Source organism: Mchenga conophoros, linkage group LG17, assembly GCF_057382185.1.
Source record: "Mchenga conophoros isolate Kocher_MC1m ecotype Shallow Benthic linkage group LG17, M_conophoros_male_GT1.1, whole genome shotgun sequence".
Classification (NCBI taxonomy): Eukaryota; Metazoa; Chordata; class Actinopteri; order Cichliformes; family Cichlidae; genus Mchenga; species Mchenga conophoros.
The window spans coordinates 35,154,283-35,170,702 of NC_140542.1; the positions used below are offsets into that span (position 1 = coordinate 35,154,283).

Below are 16,420 nucleotides of genomic sequence, written 5' to 3' on the forward strand. Positions count from 1 at the left end.
TTTTAAATTTTTCTCAAATAATGCTACCAGGCACATATCTTTCCAATAAAATGATGAGTTGAAGGTGGTGTGACTTTATTTTTGGGGCGGGGAGGACCCCTTTCTGCAAGCTGCACTCCATGAGAGGCATCTCCATTAGGAGGCAAGATAAAGATAACTATTTTACATGTTTATAGTGAAATAAATGTATATAAAAATACTTGTATGTGCATGAATATGTTAAGAAACATATTTGATTGTTTGTTCTACTTTTTAAAAATTATTTATACAGTAAAACTGTTAATTTTCATTTGTTGCCTCAAGGCAACACTGTGCAGTTAGCCTAATTTTTTTCAGGCAATATAATGCATTAGCATATGTGTGTAGAGATGTGTTTGTGTGCATTTATATGATCATAGTCAATGTGTTTTACTTTGCAATCTACTCATAATTACAGGACATTGACGTAAAAACCTTTTATGGAAGGAAACCAAGGGAATGTGCACTTTCTGTCCTCAGAAAGTGAGGACAGTGAGCTATCATAGAGTGACAGTGAAGTAGAGGAGTGGGTCCTTGAATCAGGTTTGACGGACACTTAGGAGCTCAGGGGTCAGTTGGTAAAGTAACTGTGTCTGTGTGTGTGTTAGTGTGTGTGTGTGGTCGTGTATTACTTATTGTTGTGGGGACACAAATTTGTTTACACACTCACATTGTGAGGTCTCGCCTACTTTATGGGGACAAATTGCAAGGTAAATCATTCAATTTCAATTCAATTGTCCCCAAAAGTGATGGAAACACAACGTGTGTGCGTGCATGTGCATGGGGTTAGGGTCAAATGTTGGATGTATTTTGGTGTTTCATTGTTCTGTGAAATGTTTACATTGTTTATTTGTTGCTTATTTATTTGTTCATCCTTGTTGTACTTATAAAACTTATTATAGAATAACTTGGTGTTTGACTACCCTTGTCGCACAGTGTTGTCTTGAAGCAACAAACCAATATCTGTTTGGAGGGGGGGGCAGGGTGTCAAATTTTATGATTTATATACTATTAGGCAGAGGTGTGGACTCGAGTCACATGACTTGGACTCGAGTCAGACTCGAGTCATTAATTTTATGACTTTAGACTTGACTTGAAAAAATGTTCTAAGACTTGTGACTTGACTTGGACTTTTACACCAATGACTTGGGACTTGAATTGGACTTGAACCGGTTTACTTGAAAAGACTTGATATTTTACCCCAAATATAAAATTTAACATGCATATTATATAGAGATTGAAAATGTGACGTCATTCACGGGTAGAACCGCAAAGGATTCTGGGAACTCGTGGCAAGCGGTACTAGCGCACGCAGGCTTTCAATTGAAATCAGTTATACAGCGATAAAAAGAAACACAAAAATGTCAAGAAGCTGTTGTATTATTAACTGCAATAGCCGGTCGCATGACAGCCACGGGAAGCCGACGGGTAAAGAGATCGGTTGTTATCGGATTACGTCGTTGAAGAGAAATTGTTCAAGCCATGTTTCCGAAGTAACAAAGACGCGACGGATGGCCTGGATCGCAGCCATTCAAAGATCAAATATAACGTCCCAGAACCCTCCAGCTCACAGGTTAGTCTGCTCCAAGCATTTACACGAAGGTCAGTGTTTTTTAGTAGTTAATACGTCATTTTCATAACATAATTGGTGATATAGGTTACAAGCAAGTCTGGCGCTGAACAGAAATTGTCGCGCTATGCTCCTTTATTTATTGTGCATAAATAGTGAATTGTCCTGACACAATATTGCGTTTCGCTTCTGTTATTATGGTACATTGACAAAAACATATACTTTTATTCACAGGATAAAACAGGTTTTTTGTATCACTAATTGCCCAGTGCGATTACAGCATACAATATTATTGTCACTGCTACATTTCTGTGATGGGTACCAGAAATTATTTCCACTACTAATTAATTACCGTTGAGCTCAAAGGTCCTATTAATAAACGGTTAACGAATGTGTATTTATGACGACGATTTGTGAGACTGGTAAACTTATGATACGTACGATGGTCTTTACTTTCTACACGGTGCATTTCAAGGTCCTGCACCCATCCGTCGGTAAACTGTACCTGGGCTTGTTGCAGTGACCTGAAGTTACTAAACTTCATGAGTGTATGCACTCACTCCAAGAACCGTATGATTATAAATATGCATATAAATATGCTAAGATGAGATAGCTGACTTCATCTAACTAGCAAATGTTGTCCAGGCTACGTTGGTGATACAGTTTTTTTTAATGTGTATGATATTTTTGTCATGCGATTTTAAAGCTGGTCCTACAACCGCATACAAGAATAACATGCAGCTTATCTCAGAACTGTCGGTGAAAATTATTCTTGGAGCTAGGTTTAATTGAGCTGCATTTTAAAGAGGTGCAATTTCACAATTTGTGTATATTTTCTAAGTTCACTATTTTGTCATGTGTTGAGAAAAACACAGATTTTAAAATTACATGGTCTAATATTTACATTTAGCATAACTGCAACATTATTTTTTCATTTTTTTTTTTTAAAGACTCGAAAGGACTTGAAATTCAAAGTTTCAGACTTGTGACTTGACTCGGACTTTTACACCAGTGACTTGAGACTCGACTCTGACTTGCCTGACATTACTTGAGACTTGAGGATAAAGACTTGAGACTTACTTGAGACTTGCAAAACAATGACTTGGTCCCACCTCTGCTATTAGGGACCCTAAAGCTCCCCCAAAATAGGGAGAAATATTTTTTTCCCCAAAAATTAAAAAGTCATGCAGTAGAGGGCTAACATGGCAAGTTACATTCAAAGGTAATCTATTACAGATGTTTGAGGTTATCCTTGAAAGGCATAGATACAAGAGTGTGCACCTGGGAGTGCTTTTGTGGTCACAATGGCCTGCCATGCTGTGGTTATTTGATGATACTTGCTCTGTCCCATAGTTGTGAGTTTTCTGTTTGTTTGTTTTTTGTTTTTGTTTTTTTGTTTGTTTTGTTTTTTTCTTTCTTGCTTTGTGTGTTTGTTTGTTTTTTTTGTTCGTTTCTAATTTAAAAATGAAAATAAAGCTTAGGAAAAAAAAGGTATTCTATTAATGTTATTATTGTTTTTATTGGAAAAAAAACATTAGTATAAGTATTAGTATAAATTAATATAATTTCCAGGTCAATCATAAATCAAAGACTTTTTTGTACAGTTGTCATTATAGTATTGTATAGTTAGTAATTAGTACCCTTTTATCCCTAAATTTAGCATATTATTTGTTGTAAATCCTAGTTTTATATCTCTTGGAGATATATCTTTTATATACTTATATAAATGCACCATAGGGGGCTTGGGGTGAAACAGCATTTCGGTACACTGTAAACTGTGTATACTCATGTATTGACAATAAAGATCTTGAATCTTGAAAGACTTTTCAATACTAGGCAGATGGGATGTACCACTATGAGGGTGGAGTGGAATAGTCCCATTGATAATACCCTTTAATTTCCCTCTCACCTTTTGGCTTTCAACACCGTGTCACCTGAAGAACTGGGCCCTATTTCAGGAAGCCGGTTTAGTGCAAACTCTGAGTAAGTAAACCCTGAGTTAACGAAAACTCTGGGTTTTCGGTTTCACAAAGCGAGTTTAGATTAATTCTGAGTGAGTTACTATGACGACACACTCAGTGAAGCTAACCTGCCCCCTAGCAGGTTTACTTCAACTAACCCTGACTTTCTCCGCCTCTGTGTCGGAAACCTGACTGTAGGAAGTGTCAGACATGGCGTGCCCCTTCCTTGAAGAGCCAGTAGATGTTGAAGCCCAAATTCTCCGCAGAGCTCTCCGCCGGGAGAGAGTGATTAGAGCGCGTTTGGACATTTTATCATTTCCTGATGATTTCCTGTGTGAATGTTACCGTTTTTCAGCACAATCTATAATTCATTTGAATAACATCCTCAGGCTTAATATTACTCATGTGACACATCGCGGACATTCTCTCAGTTCTGTACATATTATTTGTATTGCACTTCGTTTTTGCAAACGGGAGCTTTCTGTATAATATTGGTGACGCTGAACACGTTTCCAAGGCTACCGTCTGTCGAGCAGTCAGGAATGTTACAGTTGCACTGAAACGTCTCCTGTACTCGTCTGTGGTGTTCCCCGGTCATAGACCCACACGATTTATCAAAGAGGGATTCCACAAAATTGCAGGTATCAGGATGAACAAAACTTAATTCATGATGTGGTGATACTTGAACTACTACTTAAATTTTACATTTATTCTCACGGTTCCCAGGCATCTGTATAGATGGCACTCACATTCCAATCATTGCTCCTTCAGTAAATGAAGGAGACTATGTGAACAGGAAGTCTTTCCACAGCATTAATGTAGAGGTACATAGTTCCCTGTAGCATTTCAAACTAACAAATTATTTCATTATAGTAATGGATGCTAATTTGTGTTCTCTGCACTGTGAAGATCATATGTGATGCTGCCAACATTATCACAAATGTGGAAGCCAACTGCTCAGCCTCTGTGAGTGGTGGTGGTGGAGGACCCCCACCTGTTTTTCGGGCCTCCGCTTTTTTCTGTTGGCTATAACGGGTAGAGATGGACCGATCCGATATTACGTATCGGTATCGGTCCGATACTGACCTAAATTACTGGATCGGATATCGGAGAAAAATAAAAAATGTAATCCGATCCATTAAATATCACGAAAGCACCTCACAAAACTTGCAACACGCCTTAACTCACCTCAGAACGTTAGCACGTCAGAGCAGTATGCATCACGTGATAGAGCGGCTGTGGCATGGGGACCTGTCGGTGGTCTGGATAGCATGTGGAGCTTCGCTAGCAACCCAGCATTTCATCTCCGACAAAGTTATCCCGAGAGAAGTAAAGCAAGTGTGTAAGTCCATCTCTGAATGTAAAGCATTCCTGCATTAAGCTTAACAAGCGATATATGGAGCGACTGCCTCTCCTGCTGCTACTTCAATCATGAAACTGCTTAACGATCAGCTGATCGGCTTTTCTGTCACGAGTCCGTCTCTCTAGTTTGTTTTTGGCCCACTTTGCACCAGAAAGAGGAAACCAGCGGCTGAACAACAGCAGCACGTTTAAGCTTGATCAGCTATTGTTAGAATGTATTTAATATTACTTTCTACTCCAGGATCTTTTTCTACGTAGCTGACGCTGGTAACTGTGCAGGGGCGGATCTAGCAAAGTTTAGCCAGGGGGGCCGATAGGGCATTAACAGGGAAAAGGGGGCACAAAGACATACTTTTCTTTCTTATTCTCATTTAAAATGTCTAGCTTTTAATAAATAATTATCTGACACCCAAAGTTTTAATTTGATGCAAAATGAATAGAAGTCCATTACTGTATATAGTAACTATTAAGTCTAATATATATACCCTAGTAAGCTATAGTACTTTTTCCCTTTGGGAAGGTACCATCTGTGCAGTCTGCAATTTTGTTGAAGAAAGATGTTGAATCTATTTAATATTTCTTGAAAAATAATTGATTTCTGTGGATTTTTTTTCACACTGCATCAAATTAAGGTTGATTACGTCGATTAAGCATCATGAGGTGGAGCGTGAGGGGTGGTTCCCTATTTTTTATTTTTTTATTTTTGTTGTTGCTGGGAGTTGGAACCCTATTAGTTAGGTTGCTTAATATTTATGCTAAGTACTCTTTAAAATACCAGAATAGGGAGGATGGTGTAGGTTTAAGTTTATTAGATTGATCAGTATTGCTGAACTATGAAATATTTTTTTTTTGCATACAGGTATAACAGAATAGCTTTAGTGTAGTTGTTGTTTTAAACTTGAGTATGAACTTATACAAAATGCAGCAAGATATTTAAAAAACAGTTTTGTTGATTAAAAAACACTATATCGGATTCATATCGGTATCGGCAGATATCCAAATTTATGATATCGGTATCGGTATCGGACATAAAAAAGTGGTATCGTGCCATCTCTAATAACGGGTCACATTTGAGCACACAGAGTAAGCAAATATGTACTTGTAATGTGTTCAGATAATTTCAATAAGTGCTTACAGAGGGGAAATTAATGTAGCCTCTAACTGCAATTGATTTACATCGGACAAACAGACCAAGCACTATGGCTCATAATACAATTACACCTTACCTGTTTGGACTATATTTTTATATTTCATTTTTACTTGCTGCCAGGAACGTTTGGGGCCTGTTGGGTTGCACCTGCGCTCACATCACATCACAAAATAAAATGTGTAAAATAAAATATAATAAAATAACGTGTTAAATGGGTGGAAATCCCTAGATCAATGTTTAAATTAACACTCACGCATTGACTCTGTTGGCTATGTTTTGCCATGCATGCTCCCTTTCTTTGGCAGCTGAGGCTGTGTTACTTTTTTTCTGCAAAATTTGCATGTTATCGGCATATGCTGCCATCAGAATTTCGGCCTCAAGCGCTGTAAAATACATTGACCGCGCCTTCTTTCCCTCCGTCTCCATGGTGACTCGCTTAATCTGTGCTCCACTAATCAGGGCTTTATGTATCCTCGTGCGCGCGCTTAACTTGGGGTTAAAGCAACTCCGCGTTGATTGAACTAATTGTTATCAGCCTTTCTGAAACCGAATATTCCGAGTTGGACAGTTCGGGGTTACTCAACCCTGAGTATCGTTTTTCACTCTGAGTTTTCTAAACCGGCTTCCTGAAATAGGGCCCTGGGGGTAGATAAATTCAGCGTAATCCCATTGTCACTGCCAGCTTTTACCAGTATCTGAAAGCTTAATCCAACATATAATATAGCATATAGTATAGCATTTTAGTCTCATTCATGATGATCAGATAGCGTGTTCACTTCCATTTGTAAATGTTTGTCTTGGTGTCCGGTTGTTCATGTTTTCATGAGCAACAGTTGAGGCACTTTGCATTTGGGAGGAGTTTCTGGCCGAGTAGAGAGCAGAGGAGCCAGCCTCCTAGACAGTATTCAAAAGTTCGAGTGAGTGCACAGTGTCAGACATCAAGATCTTTGTAACAGACATTTTTGTTAAACATGGAATTGACAGCAGAAAGTCACTCCATTCCCCTATCTGATGGAAACAGCATACCCTTGATAGGACTGGGAACTTATGCAGATCCCCACGAGGTAAGATTCATGATTTAATTGTATATTGTATATCGTTGTGCATGTGTCACGAAGCAAAAACGAAATGAATAAATAAAAAATAGTGGTAGGATTTTTTGTTTGTTTGTTTTTCGCTGTGACTTTTGAGTGCTTATTATATTATTATTATGGTTGTTGTTATTTTATTTTATACTATATATTCCTTCCAGTACTACTACTTCTTCTTCTTTTTTTTTTTTGACAGACTCCTAAAGGAACTGCATATGAATCTGTCAAAATTGCGATCGAGACGGGCTACAGACATATTGATGGAGCATTGATCTATTACAATGAACATGAAGTGGGGCAAGCAATAAGGGACAAAATAGCAGATGGAACTGTGAAAAGAGAGGACATCTTCTATTGTGGAAAGGTTTGCAAAGCATACTTGTTCGTGTGAGCCTCTCCTGTGCACCTTGACTGTTGAACTTTTTTTTTCTTTCTGTTTTTCTGTACACACATTCTGTACTTAAGTAGAAGTACATCTATTACTGTTCAAAACTACTCCAGTAAAAGATGAAGTACTGATTCAACTTCTTTACTCAAGTAAAAGTAAAAAAGTACAGGCTGTTTAGTAGCTGTTTGGAGGACATTTCTATTTCTGTGCAAAGCTAACTTAACCTTCGGCTATGTTAACACAATGATAAAATAATATTAGCAGATGGGAATACAAACTTCAGCCTAAGTTTTTTCCAATCTAAGTATACTCAGCTTGAATCTGAAGAAAAAGAAGTAAAATAAAAAATATATATCAGTCAATAGATCTAAGAATCATCAGCTAAAATTCATATGAATCTCTGCTACACTTGATGTAGAACTCATGCAAACTCATGAAACCACAGTCACTGTGCACCGGTCACACACTCTTCTTTACTTTAAACCCATCACAGTACACCAAACTAATCTCCAGAGTATTTTCATGTAGTCTTTAAATAGCCTCAGTTTGATTTGCATGTATCATAATATGCAAAAACACAATGTTGGCTCATAGTGACAAAAATCCGTTAAAGCAAATCCGTTAAGGCAAAAGTAACGAGCCTGTTTTACTACTGAAGTGCAGTATAGAAAATTTTATAAAATTTTAACAAATATTTGTGCTTTGTTACTTCCCACCTCAAGAGTTCAGTGATGCATGAAGATCATCAAGACTTTTAGAAATCGAACAACAAGTTCCATTAATAACAAATCCACAAAATCCTCATGTAGGTTATTCAGGGTGAAGCAGGTTGTTTTTCATCTAATTCATTGAAACAAATCCAGCACTATGACGGCATGCACAGGTTTTGGTTGCACCATTCCTAGCATGCATGTTTCTAGATGAGCTTTAACATCTATATCGAGAATGCATGAAAAATGCGTTTAGCAGGATTTCTCTGGGTGTAATTGTTGATGTCAACAAAAAATTTAAAGCTTAAAAATGTGTTTTTTCCTGTCAAAAATGGTGGCCAAAGTGACAAAAAAGTACAACTCCTTTAGTTATTTTAAAGTAAATAACTAATAATGCAAATAAGAAAAAAAGCCAATCTGAATATTATACCAATATTATTTCCCTGAACCACAAAAAAATAAGGAAGATAAAGTAAGTACATTTTGGTTTGTACAACACCTTTCGAGACAAACATTACAAAGTCCCTCAAGGCAAAAGTTAACCAAAAACTAGTCTAAAATGCTTTTGGCCTGTGTGAAACTTAAAAGGTATGGATAACATACGAATCGATAACATATTCATTTTCATGACTTACCTTTGAATCTTAAAAAAAACCAAATGCTGAGTTCTGTAGCTTTTTTCTACATTTGTTAACTTTTCTTCTTTTCTTTTGAAGTTGTGGAACACATTTCATCCACCCGAGCTAGTACGACCTACTTTAGAGAAAACCCTGACGACATTACAGCTGGATTATGTTGACCTCTATATTATAGAACTGCCCATGGCTTTCAAGGTATGCACACATGTGAAAACTTAATAACAAGTTTTTAATTTTTACATTTGAATTTCATGAGGTTTTACTGCACCAAATGAAATACTATACTATACTGAAACACTATAATTTTCTGAAGCCAGGAGATGAATTTAACCCCAAAGATGAGAGTGGGAAGTGGCTTTATCATGAAACGGACCTCTGTGCCACATGGGAGGTGAGACTTGGTGGCCTGCTTATTCAAGAAAATTTAGTTTCAGTTATTTCCTAACATATGTGAAGACAACATAACTGCTACAGAACAACAGTATTGGGTACACGCGTCCTTTAACTTATAGTTAAATACAAAAAGATATGTGGTAAAAATCAATGACAGCTTCAACAGTGTCTCAGTTTTACTGTTTCTGTGAGCTTTTAAATTGTTTCAAAGTTCAACGTTGACTATATTGTTTTATTATTGTGCTTTCCTATGTCTCTCACAGGCTTTAGAAGCTTGTAAAGACGCTGGCCTTGTAAAATCTCTTGGGGTTTCAAACTTCAACAAGCGACAACTAGAGCTAATCCTTAACAAGCCGGGGCTGAAACACAAACCTGTGTCAAACCAGGTTAGTGGTACATTATTGAGCAAGCAGTTGTCTGGAAATAAGTTACTAAGTACTTGTTTTCAGAATACTAAGGTCAAAAAGCTTTGCTCTTTGAACTAACTAACTGAAAACGCTCGGTAAGTTTTTAACTGAGATTTAAATGAATAGATGGAATCAGAGGCGCGAATAGCAGCAGGAAGATTGTTCCAGGGGCTAGGGGCTGCCAGGGCAAAAGCACGGTCACCTCTGGTCTTTAGCCAGGATCTAGGCTGCACTAGGAGTAATTGTCTTGATTATCTTAGGGCTTTCCCAGGGGTATATGAACTAAGGAGTTCAGTGAGGTAGCACGGCGCAGTATTGACACAGTTCTTGTGTAATTTGGCACTATTCAGCCTTTTCTTCTTGCTTCTTTTCCTTAAGAGTGGCTTCTTGACAGCCACCCTTCCACAAAGACCATTTATGGTGAGTCTCAACAAACTGTTGATGGGTTAGTTGAAGGATGAGATACACCACTCAGGTCCCATATCAGATCTTTGATACAGTTTTTCTGTTTTCTTAAGGACATAGCTTTTAGATGCTGTTCATCTGCTCTAATGTTTTTTTTTCTTGTCCAGTTTCCTCACACCATACTGAAATATGCCAAGTTTCCAGCTAAAAGCTCTTTGCTCATCAAATCGTGTTATTCATGGCAGAGATTTAGATAAAAGACATGGGAAGAAATTTTCTTTTACTACAGGATGCTAATAAGTCCCTAAAGAAACTGGTTGTTTCCTAACTTTTCTGTAATGTGTAGACTCAATGAGTCATTCTTTGAATTAGCTGCCTTTTTGTGACACTGATAACACTGATTTCATAGATCAGTGTTAGGTGTTTTAATAATCATGATAAAAGAGTGAAAAAATAGCTAGTGCCCAAAGTAAAACTTTGTCTTCAGAAAGCCTGGAGAACTATTGCTCAGCACCACTTACAAGAAACTGTCCTATTAGAAATATAAATACTCGAGACTTGGGAAATGTACAGTACTATATTTACCGTAAGATCAGCAGATAAATGTGCAAACCATTCTTCATTTTAAAAAGTAGTGTTTCAAGAGTCAATGCTTTTGTTACTTTATTGTGCAGCGGCAATTTATTAAAGTCAGAAGAAAGAATCTGAGGCACAACCAGCTGAAGGCTTTAGTTTCAGTCTTTGAATATTTGCGCATACAGCTAATGAACAATACAACAGAAAGACTCAGATTTTAGACATATGCCCAATATGTTTTAACTAAATCACACACACAGCTGTGTTTTGATAGATATGTGATGTGAACATTGTGTGGATAGGACATGGATATGTTGCAGAGGTATAGGAACAAAATGCAGGCAATGTATACCGCCCAGAAATGTGGGGAAAACTTCAAATTTATTTAAAAAGTAAGTTTACTGCCTGAAATATTATCAGTATGAAAGGACTGAACTTTGAATCAATGAAAGCATAACAGAGATAGGAAGTTATTATTTAAGTAACATGAACAATCAAGATGCACTTGGAAGTGTTGGTTCATAACACTCGCAAGGAATAAGCCAAGCTGTCTTCATCAGAAACATGTGTGTATGTATACATATGTGCTCTATTACAGGTTGAATGCCACCCCTATTTCACCCAGCCAAAATTGCTTGAATACTGCCGGCAGAATGGTATCGTCATTGTTGGTTACAGCCCGCTGGGAACATCCAGAGATCCATCTTGGTATGGGTCACACTCATTTTATGAGTAGCTAGTCAAGTTCTCAGCCTCTTGATTGAAATTAAAATATCACTGTTTCAATAAAGGGTAAACCTAAAATGCCCCCCAATGCTGGAAGATGACCTGCTGGTATCGATTGCCAAAAAGTACAACAAGACCACGGCTCAGGTGTGTCTGCGGTTCAATGTACAGAGAGGCGTGGTGGTCATCCCAAAGAGCTTCAGCCCTGCTCGCATAAAGGAAAACTTTGAGGTTTGTTTATAATTTTAGGTGTGTAGGTAGCAAAAAGTGCCTTCTGAAAACCAGACGCATGGAATATAATCAGACTTATTTGCCAACTTTCCAGATATTTGATTTCTCTCTCTCTGACGCTGATATGAAGGCAGTTGAAGGGTTGAACAAAAACATCCACTTTGTGGAGCTTCTCATGTGAGTATAGTGCAGCTTGTGTGAAGTTTTGCTCCTTGAACAAACGGCTCCAATTAATATTTCTCTTTTCTGGCTCAACAGGTGGTCTGACCATCCAGAGTATCCATTTCATGATGACTTCTAAACACCACAAACAGCAACACATTGTTCGAGAGTGATTAAATTTGGCATCTTCACTTTGCTAAAATAATATTTAATTGCTATTAGCTAATTAAAAAAAAAAAAAAACAACTTAATTTTACAGCACACAATATAATACACTTCCTCGGGTAAAGGGTTTCACTGCTGAGCCGTGCTGTGGGAAGAATAATGAAGGTCTGCTCTCACAGATGTCTTTAGTTTTGTAAAAGTCTTACAGATAAGTTTTGAGTGACAAAACAAACAAACTTGGGATAGTAAATGTTTGCAAACTACAAAATAAAGATAAGGTGTGGCTAAATCAAAACAAGACTGTTAAGTATAGAAAGCTTAAACTCTGGACAGATGGTGTTCTCATCCTGCCAACACTTTCATTGCTCAGACCAAATCTGAATTGCTCAACCTGAATAACAGCTTTTAAAACTGAATTTGAATTAAATTTAGCTCTTGAATGCTTTCAGTTTCACTTCTCACCATTCAGTTTTAGTTCTTAAATTCAGTTTTTGGGGTCATACATCCGGGTCCTTCGAGAAAACTGCACAATAATCCAGCACAAAGTTTGCCGTTTCAGTGATAGTCATATCATACCACTTCAGAGGTGATCCAGTAATACTGCACTAATGAATTACACCAGGGGTGTTGAACTCCAGGCCTCAAGGGCCGGTGTCCTGCAGGTTTCATATATCACCCTGGGTCAACACACCTGAATCAAATGATTAGTTTCTTTACCAGGCTTATGGAGAACTTCAAGATATGTTGAGGGGGTAATTTAACCATTTAAATCAGCTGTGTTGGATCAAGGGCACATCTAAAACCTGCAGGACACCAGCTCTCAAGGTCTGGAGTTCAACACCTGTGAATTAGACTGTTCGCTTTAGCTAAAGTTATTAAGTTAGCTAAGGAGTCAGGATACTATATAAGACAGAAATAAGCCAAAATTACAATGGTTTGGACACTCTTTTGTATGTTTCCCTACTGTAGCGGTCTCTCAAAGCATACAGGACTTTCAGGGGGTACAAGATGATAACTGTGGAATTCTAATGGGAACAGTCGATCATTAGGGTTGCCAACTCCCTGAAAAATAAATAAGGGACGCCTCGTGGCCAGGGCCGGGCAAAGTGTGGTAGCTCTTTTTTTTTGTGTGTGAAATTTTTTTTTAACCATTTGACTTGAATTTGATTTAAGCAGATGCATATTCTTTGTGATATGACCATATGGGAAACAAATGATAATTTAGCCATTTATTTTTAGCTCAAGATAACATTAACACAGTAAAACGGGTCTCTTTCTTAAACAGAAGCCTGTCATGCTTAACTTTTGAGAATATAAGTAAATCTTTCTTTAAAAGAACTCTGTCCTGCTTAACTTAAAATTATATAAATTAATAGAAAACAATAGAACAAAATCATTCTTGTAACAGTGCACATTTAGTGCATTTAGTACAATTGGCTTCAGTTGAGGTATTATTTCAGCTTTTCTAATGCTAATCAGCTGCTCCTGTTTGTAAACACACTTGTTCCCATGATTACGCATCATAACTCATCATCATTATTCATCTATGTATTACTTTTATGTATTAGTCATCTATTTGTTGTAATCATCTATCCTTGCAGTTGTTTATTACACAAAATAAATTATATTATCACACTTCTGGCCACATAGCGCTGATATTCACTGCACATGCCCATATTAACCTTAACCAGAGGGTTTAAAAAAAAAAAAAACCCCAATGTTTACATACCATATCTGCTTCTGCCGTGGCCTGGTGGACAAGAAATTGGTTAAGGGTTCCCCGAGCTTTCACGCCCTTCATGTTCTCCGTGTGCCCACCATTGTGTGTGCATGCCTATGGAAAAAGTGCGCCGGCACACAGTGCAGTGCGCTTTATAGATGTTATCGTGCACTTTTCCAGCCAGGTGTTTTCCTTTTCCCATTCCTCCCTGTACTTTTACAGCCTATTTTTCTTTCTCTGAGGGGAACAAACATTGCTGCTCTAATGCTGGGCTTACACTGTACGATTTTTGGCCCATTTTGAGCCGATTTTTGAGTCATGCGACCGATTTGGTGATCGGCCCAATTTTGGCCTTCATCGTGCATCGTGTAGTATACGTGGGGTAACGAGAAGCGATTAACACCTCGAGCAGCTCCCGATCATCAATCGCTCGTAGGGCGTCACCGCAGCTGCTCACACTGCTCACGCGCAAACACGTAACCGTCGGCGAAAAAGACGGTGCAGCTTGGCTGTGCAGCGTGTGATCTGGACACAGGCGATGGAGGCACAACTTGTAGAACTTTGGAAAGCTCATCCGAGCCTTTTCGATGTGGCATCACAAAATTATCACGACCACAACAACCGTGAAAATAGTTGGATTTACATTGCTGCTCAATCACAGCTGCCTGATTAATGTTTTTCATTAGAAATTTAGCAAAGTTGATGGTGGTGGTGTGCGTGTCTGTGTGAGTGAAAGACAGAGAGAGAGAGCGAGCGACAGATTTTCTGTTATAACCTTCATTTTATGGAGGCACAGTGTGAGCACTCAGGTCGCATCAGAGCATCTTATTTTTCTACTACGACATAAAATACAAAGTGCATACCTCATTGGCCGCATTAACTTGCAGGGGTTAATGAAAACGCATCTTGCAGTGTGCACTCCTTCCCACAGGTGGAAAACAGACTGAACATTGGTTCCATCCTGGAAGCATTTTGTAAAAAAGTTAAATGTGTAGTTTTAAACCAACAATGTATACATTAAATCTGATATATTAAAATAAAGTATGTTACGTTCCCCTGAGGGGTCTAGGCGGTGAGGGGAAGTAACAAAAAGTGTCCGGGTCAGAAAAAGGAGACAAGGCGGCATGAGGGTTAAATTAAAGAGTTTTATTAAAGTAGCTCAACTAAAAGAGACGGACAAGCCGCTATCACCATTTAAGAAAAACAAAACTCAGGCGTTGGTCAATAAAGTAAAACGTAAGCCAAAAAGAGAGAGCAGCTCACTAACTGTAACCACTCACATGGCACTCTGGCCCAGAACTCACCTTTCCCTGGGCTTAAATCTCTTTAATTACTGACGAGAGTCAGCTGCACAAAAGGGAAAGGTGGCACCTCAGGCAGAAGAGGTAGTGGGACATGCCCACACAGGCACCTTCAGGAGGAGGCCCTGCTAGGGCCGTAACACCCCCTCCCATAAATACAAACCTGTGGTTTGTCAAGTGATTATGATAAACTATCTACAAATCAAGTCTGTAACTGTCACATCAACAAATTGCAGGCTTTCCACCTACCAAACCCCATAGCAACGGTTAGGCATTGCTAGCGGAAGCTGCCAACCCCATCTCAATGGGTTCAAAATACTTACTGAAGGTGGCCGCAGACCCGCAAAACAATGTCTCATGTGATAGCCAGGGCTTTTTTGAGCCATCACATGTGGAGAACACAGCAGGCAGTCAGAAGACCTTACTGCAACACTTTGCAGATGATTCCTCAAGTCACCGGTACAGGCATGTTTGTTAGCCAGGGTTGCCGGTCTTACTGGTGGTTTTATACACAGTCTGTCCCCCTGCGGGTCATTTTGAGGACCTGGGAAATTGTCAACCAGCGGCAACTCAGGGTTAGTTGACCTCTTACCCCGACTACATGACACTACTGAGCAATTATGCTCCAAGTGTAGCCTTTTACTAGGCCGGGCAACCTTGTCTGTTTGAGAACCTGGACTGACTTTTCTCAAAGCAGGCCCTTTTTGCTTTGAGTGTGCTTTCTGTTTGAGTTTCAGCCTCAAACAGTTAGCAACAAGGTGTCCAGGTTTGTGGCAGAGAAACAAAGCTTCGTTTTGGGTCTCGAAACCACAACTTTTTCAGCCTTGTTAGCTGGCCCACTCTTACCTCGCCAAGATGTACTATGGCACAGAGGGGTATCACATTCTACAGCATTTGTTTTATGAGTTAGGGTAAACTCATCTGCCAGTATGGCAGCCTGCTGTAAAGTGGAAACCCTCTGTTCACTTAAATAACAAGCAACACACTCAGACATTGTGTTCTTAAAGTCCTCTAGAAGCACAAGCTCACGTAACGACCCCAAGTCATTAACCTGGCTTGCAGAGCACCACCTATCAAAAAGCTTCGCCTTGTCCCTATCGAAGTCAAGATAGGACTGACCCTGTGCCAACTCCAAACCTCGAAAATGCTGCTTATAGGCTTCAGGTATGAGTTCATGGGCTTGGAGGATGGCACTTTTAAGCTTTTCATAAACTAAGCAGTCCTCCATAGACAAACCAGAACAAACCTCCTGAGCCTTACCCGTCAATTTACATAGTAACATCACGCACCACATGTCTTGAGGCCATTGCAGTGCAGTCGCTATGCGTTCAAATGCAATAAAGAAGCTATGAACACTAGACTCACAGAAAACTGGAAACAGGTGGATGTTATTGCTCACAAACGAGCCTCTGGACACCTGTTCACCAACAGATGTAGGCCCAGTGC

General features: G+C 38.9%; 1 protein-coding gene across 2 annotated transcripts; it reads left to right on the forward strand.

The window, feature by feature from the left end:
- The first annotated feature begins 5,061 nt into the window (after positions 1–5,061).
- LOC146555825 (aldo-keto reductase family 1 member D1-like) lies at positions 5,062–13,444 on the forward strand. Of its 2 annotated transcripts, XM_085251984.1 has the most exons (9): positions 5,062–7,125; positions 7,349–7,516; positions 8,967–9,083; positions 9,202–9,279; positions 9,545–9,667; positions 11,268–11,377; positions 11,461–11,626; positions 11,721–11,803; positions 11,885–13,444. In XM_085251984.1, the coding sequence occupies exons 1-9, from the start codon at positions 7,033–7,035 to the stop codon at positions 11,925–11,927; spliced, it is 981 nt and encodes a 326-aa protein (XP_085108110.1). In that variant the 5' UTR covers positions 5,062–7,032; the 3' UTR covers positions 11,928–13,444. The 2 variants fall into 2 exon arrangements, with proteins under 2 accessions (XP_085108110.1, XP_085108111.1); XM_085251985.1 differs by lacking the exon at positions 9,545–9,667.
- The last annotated feature ends 2,976 nt before the right edge of the window (positions 13,445–16,420 follow it).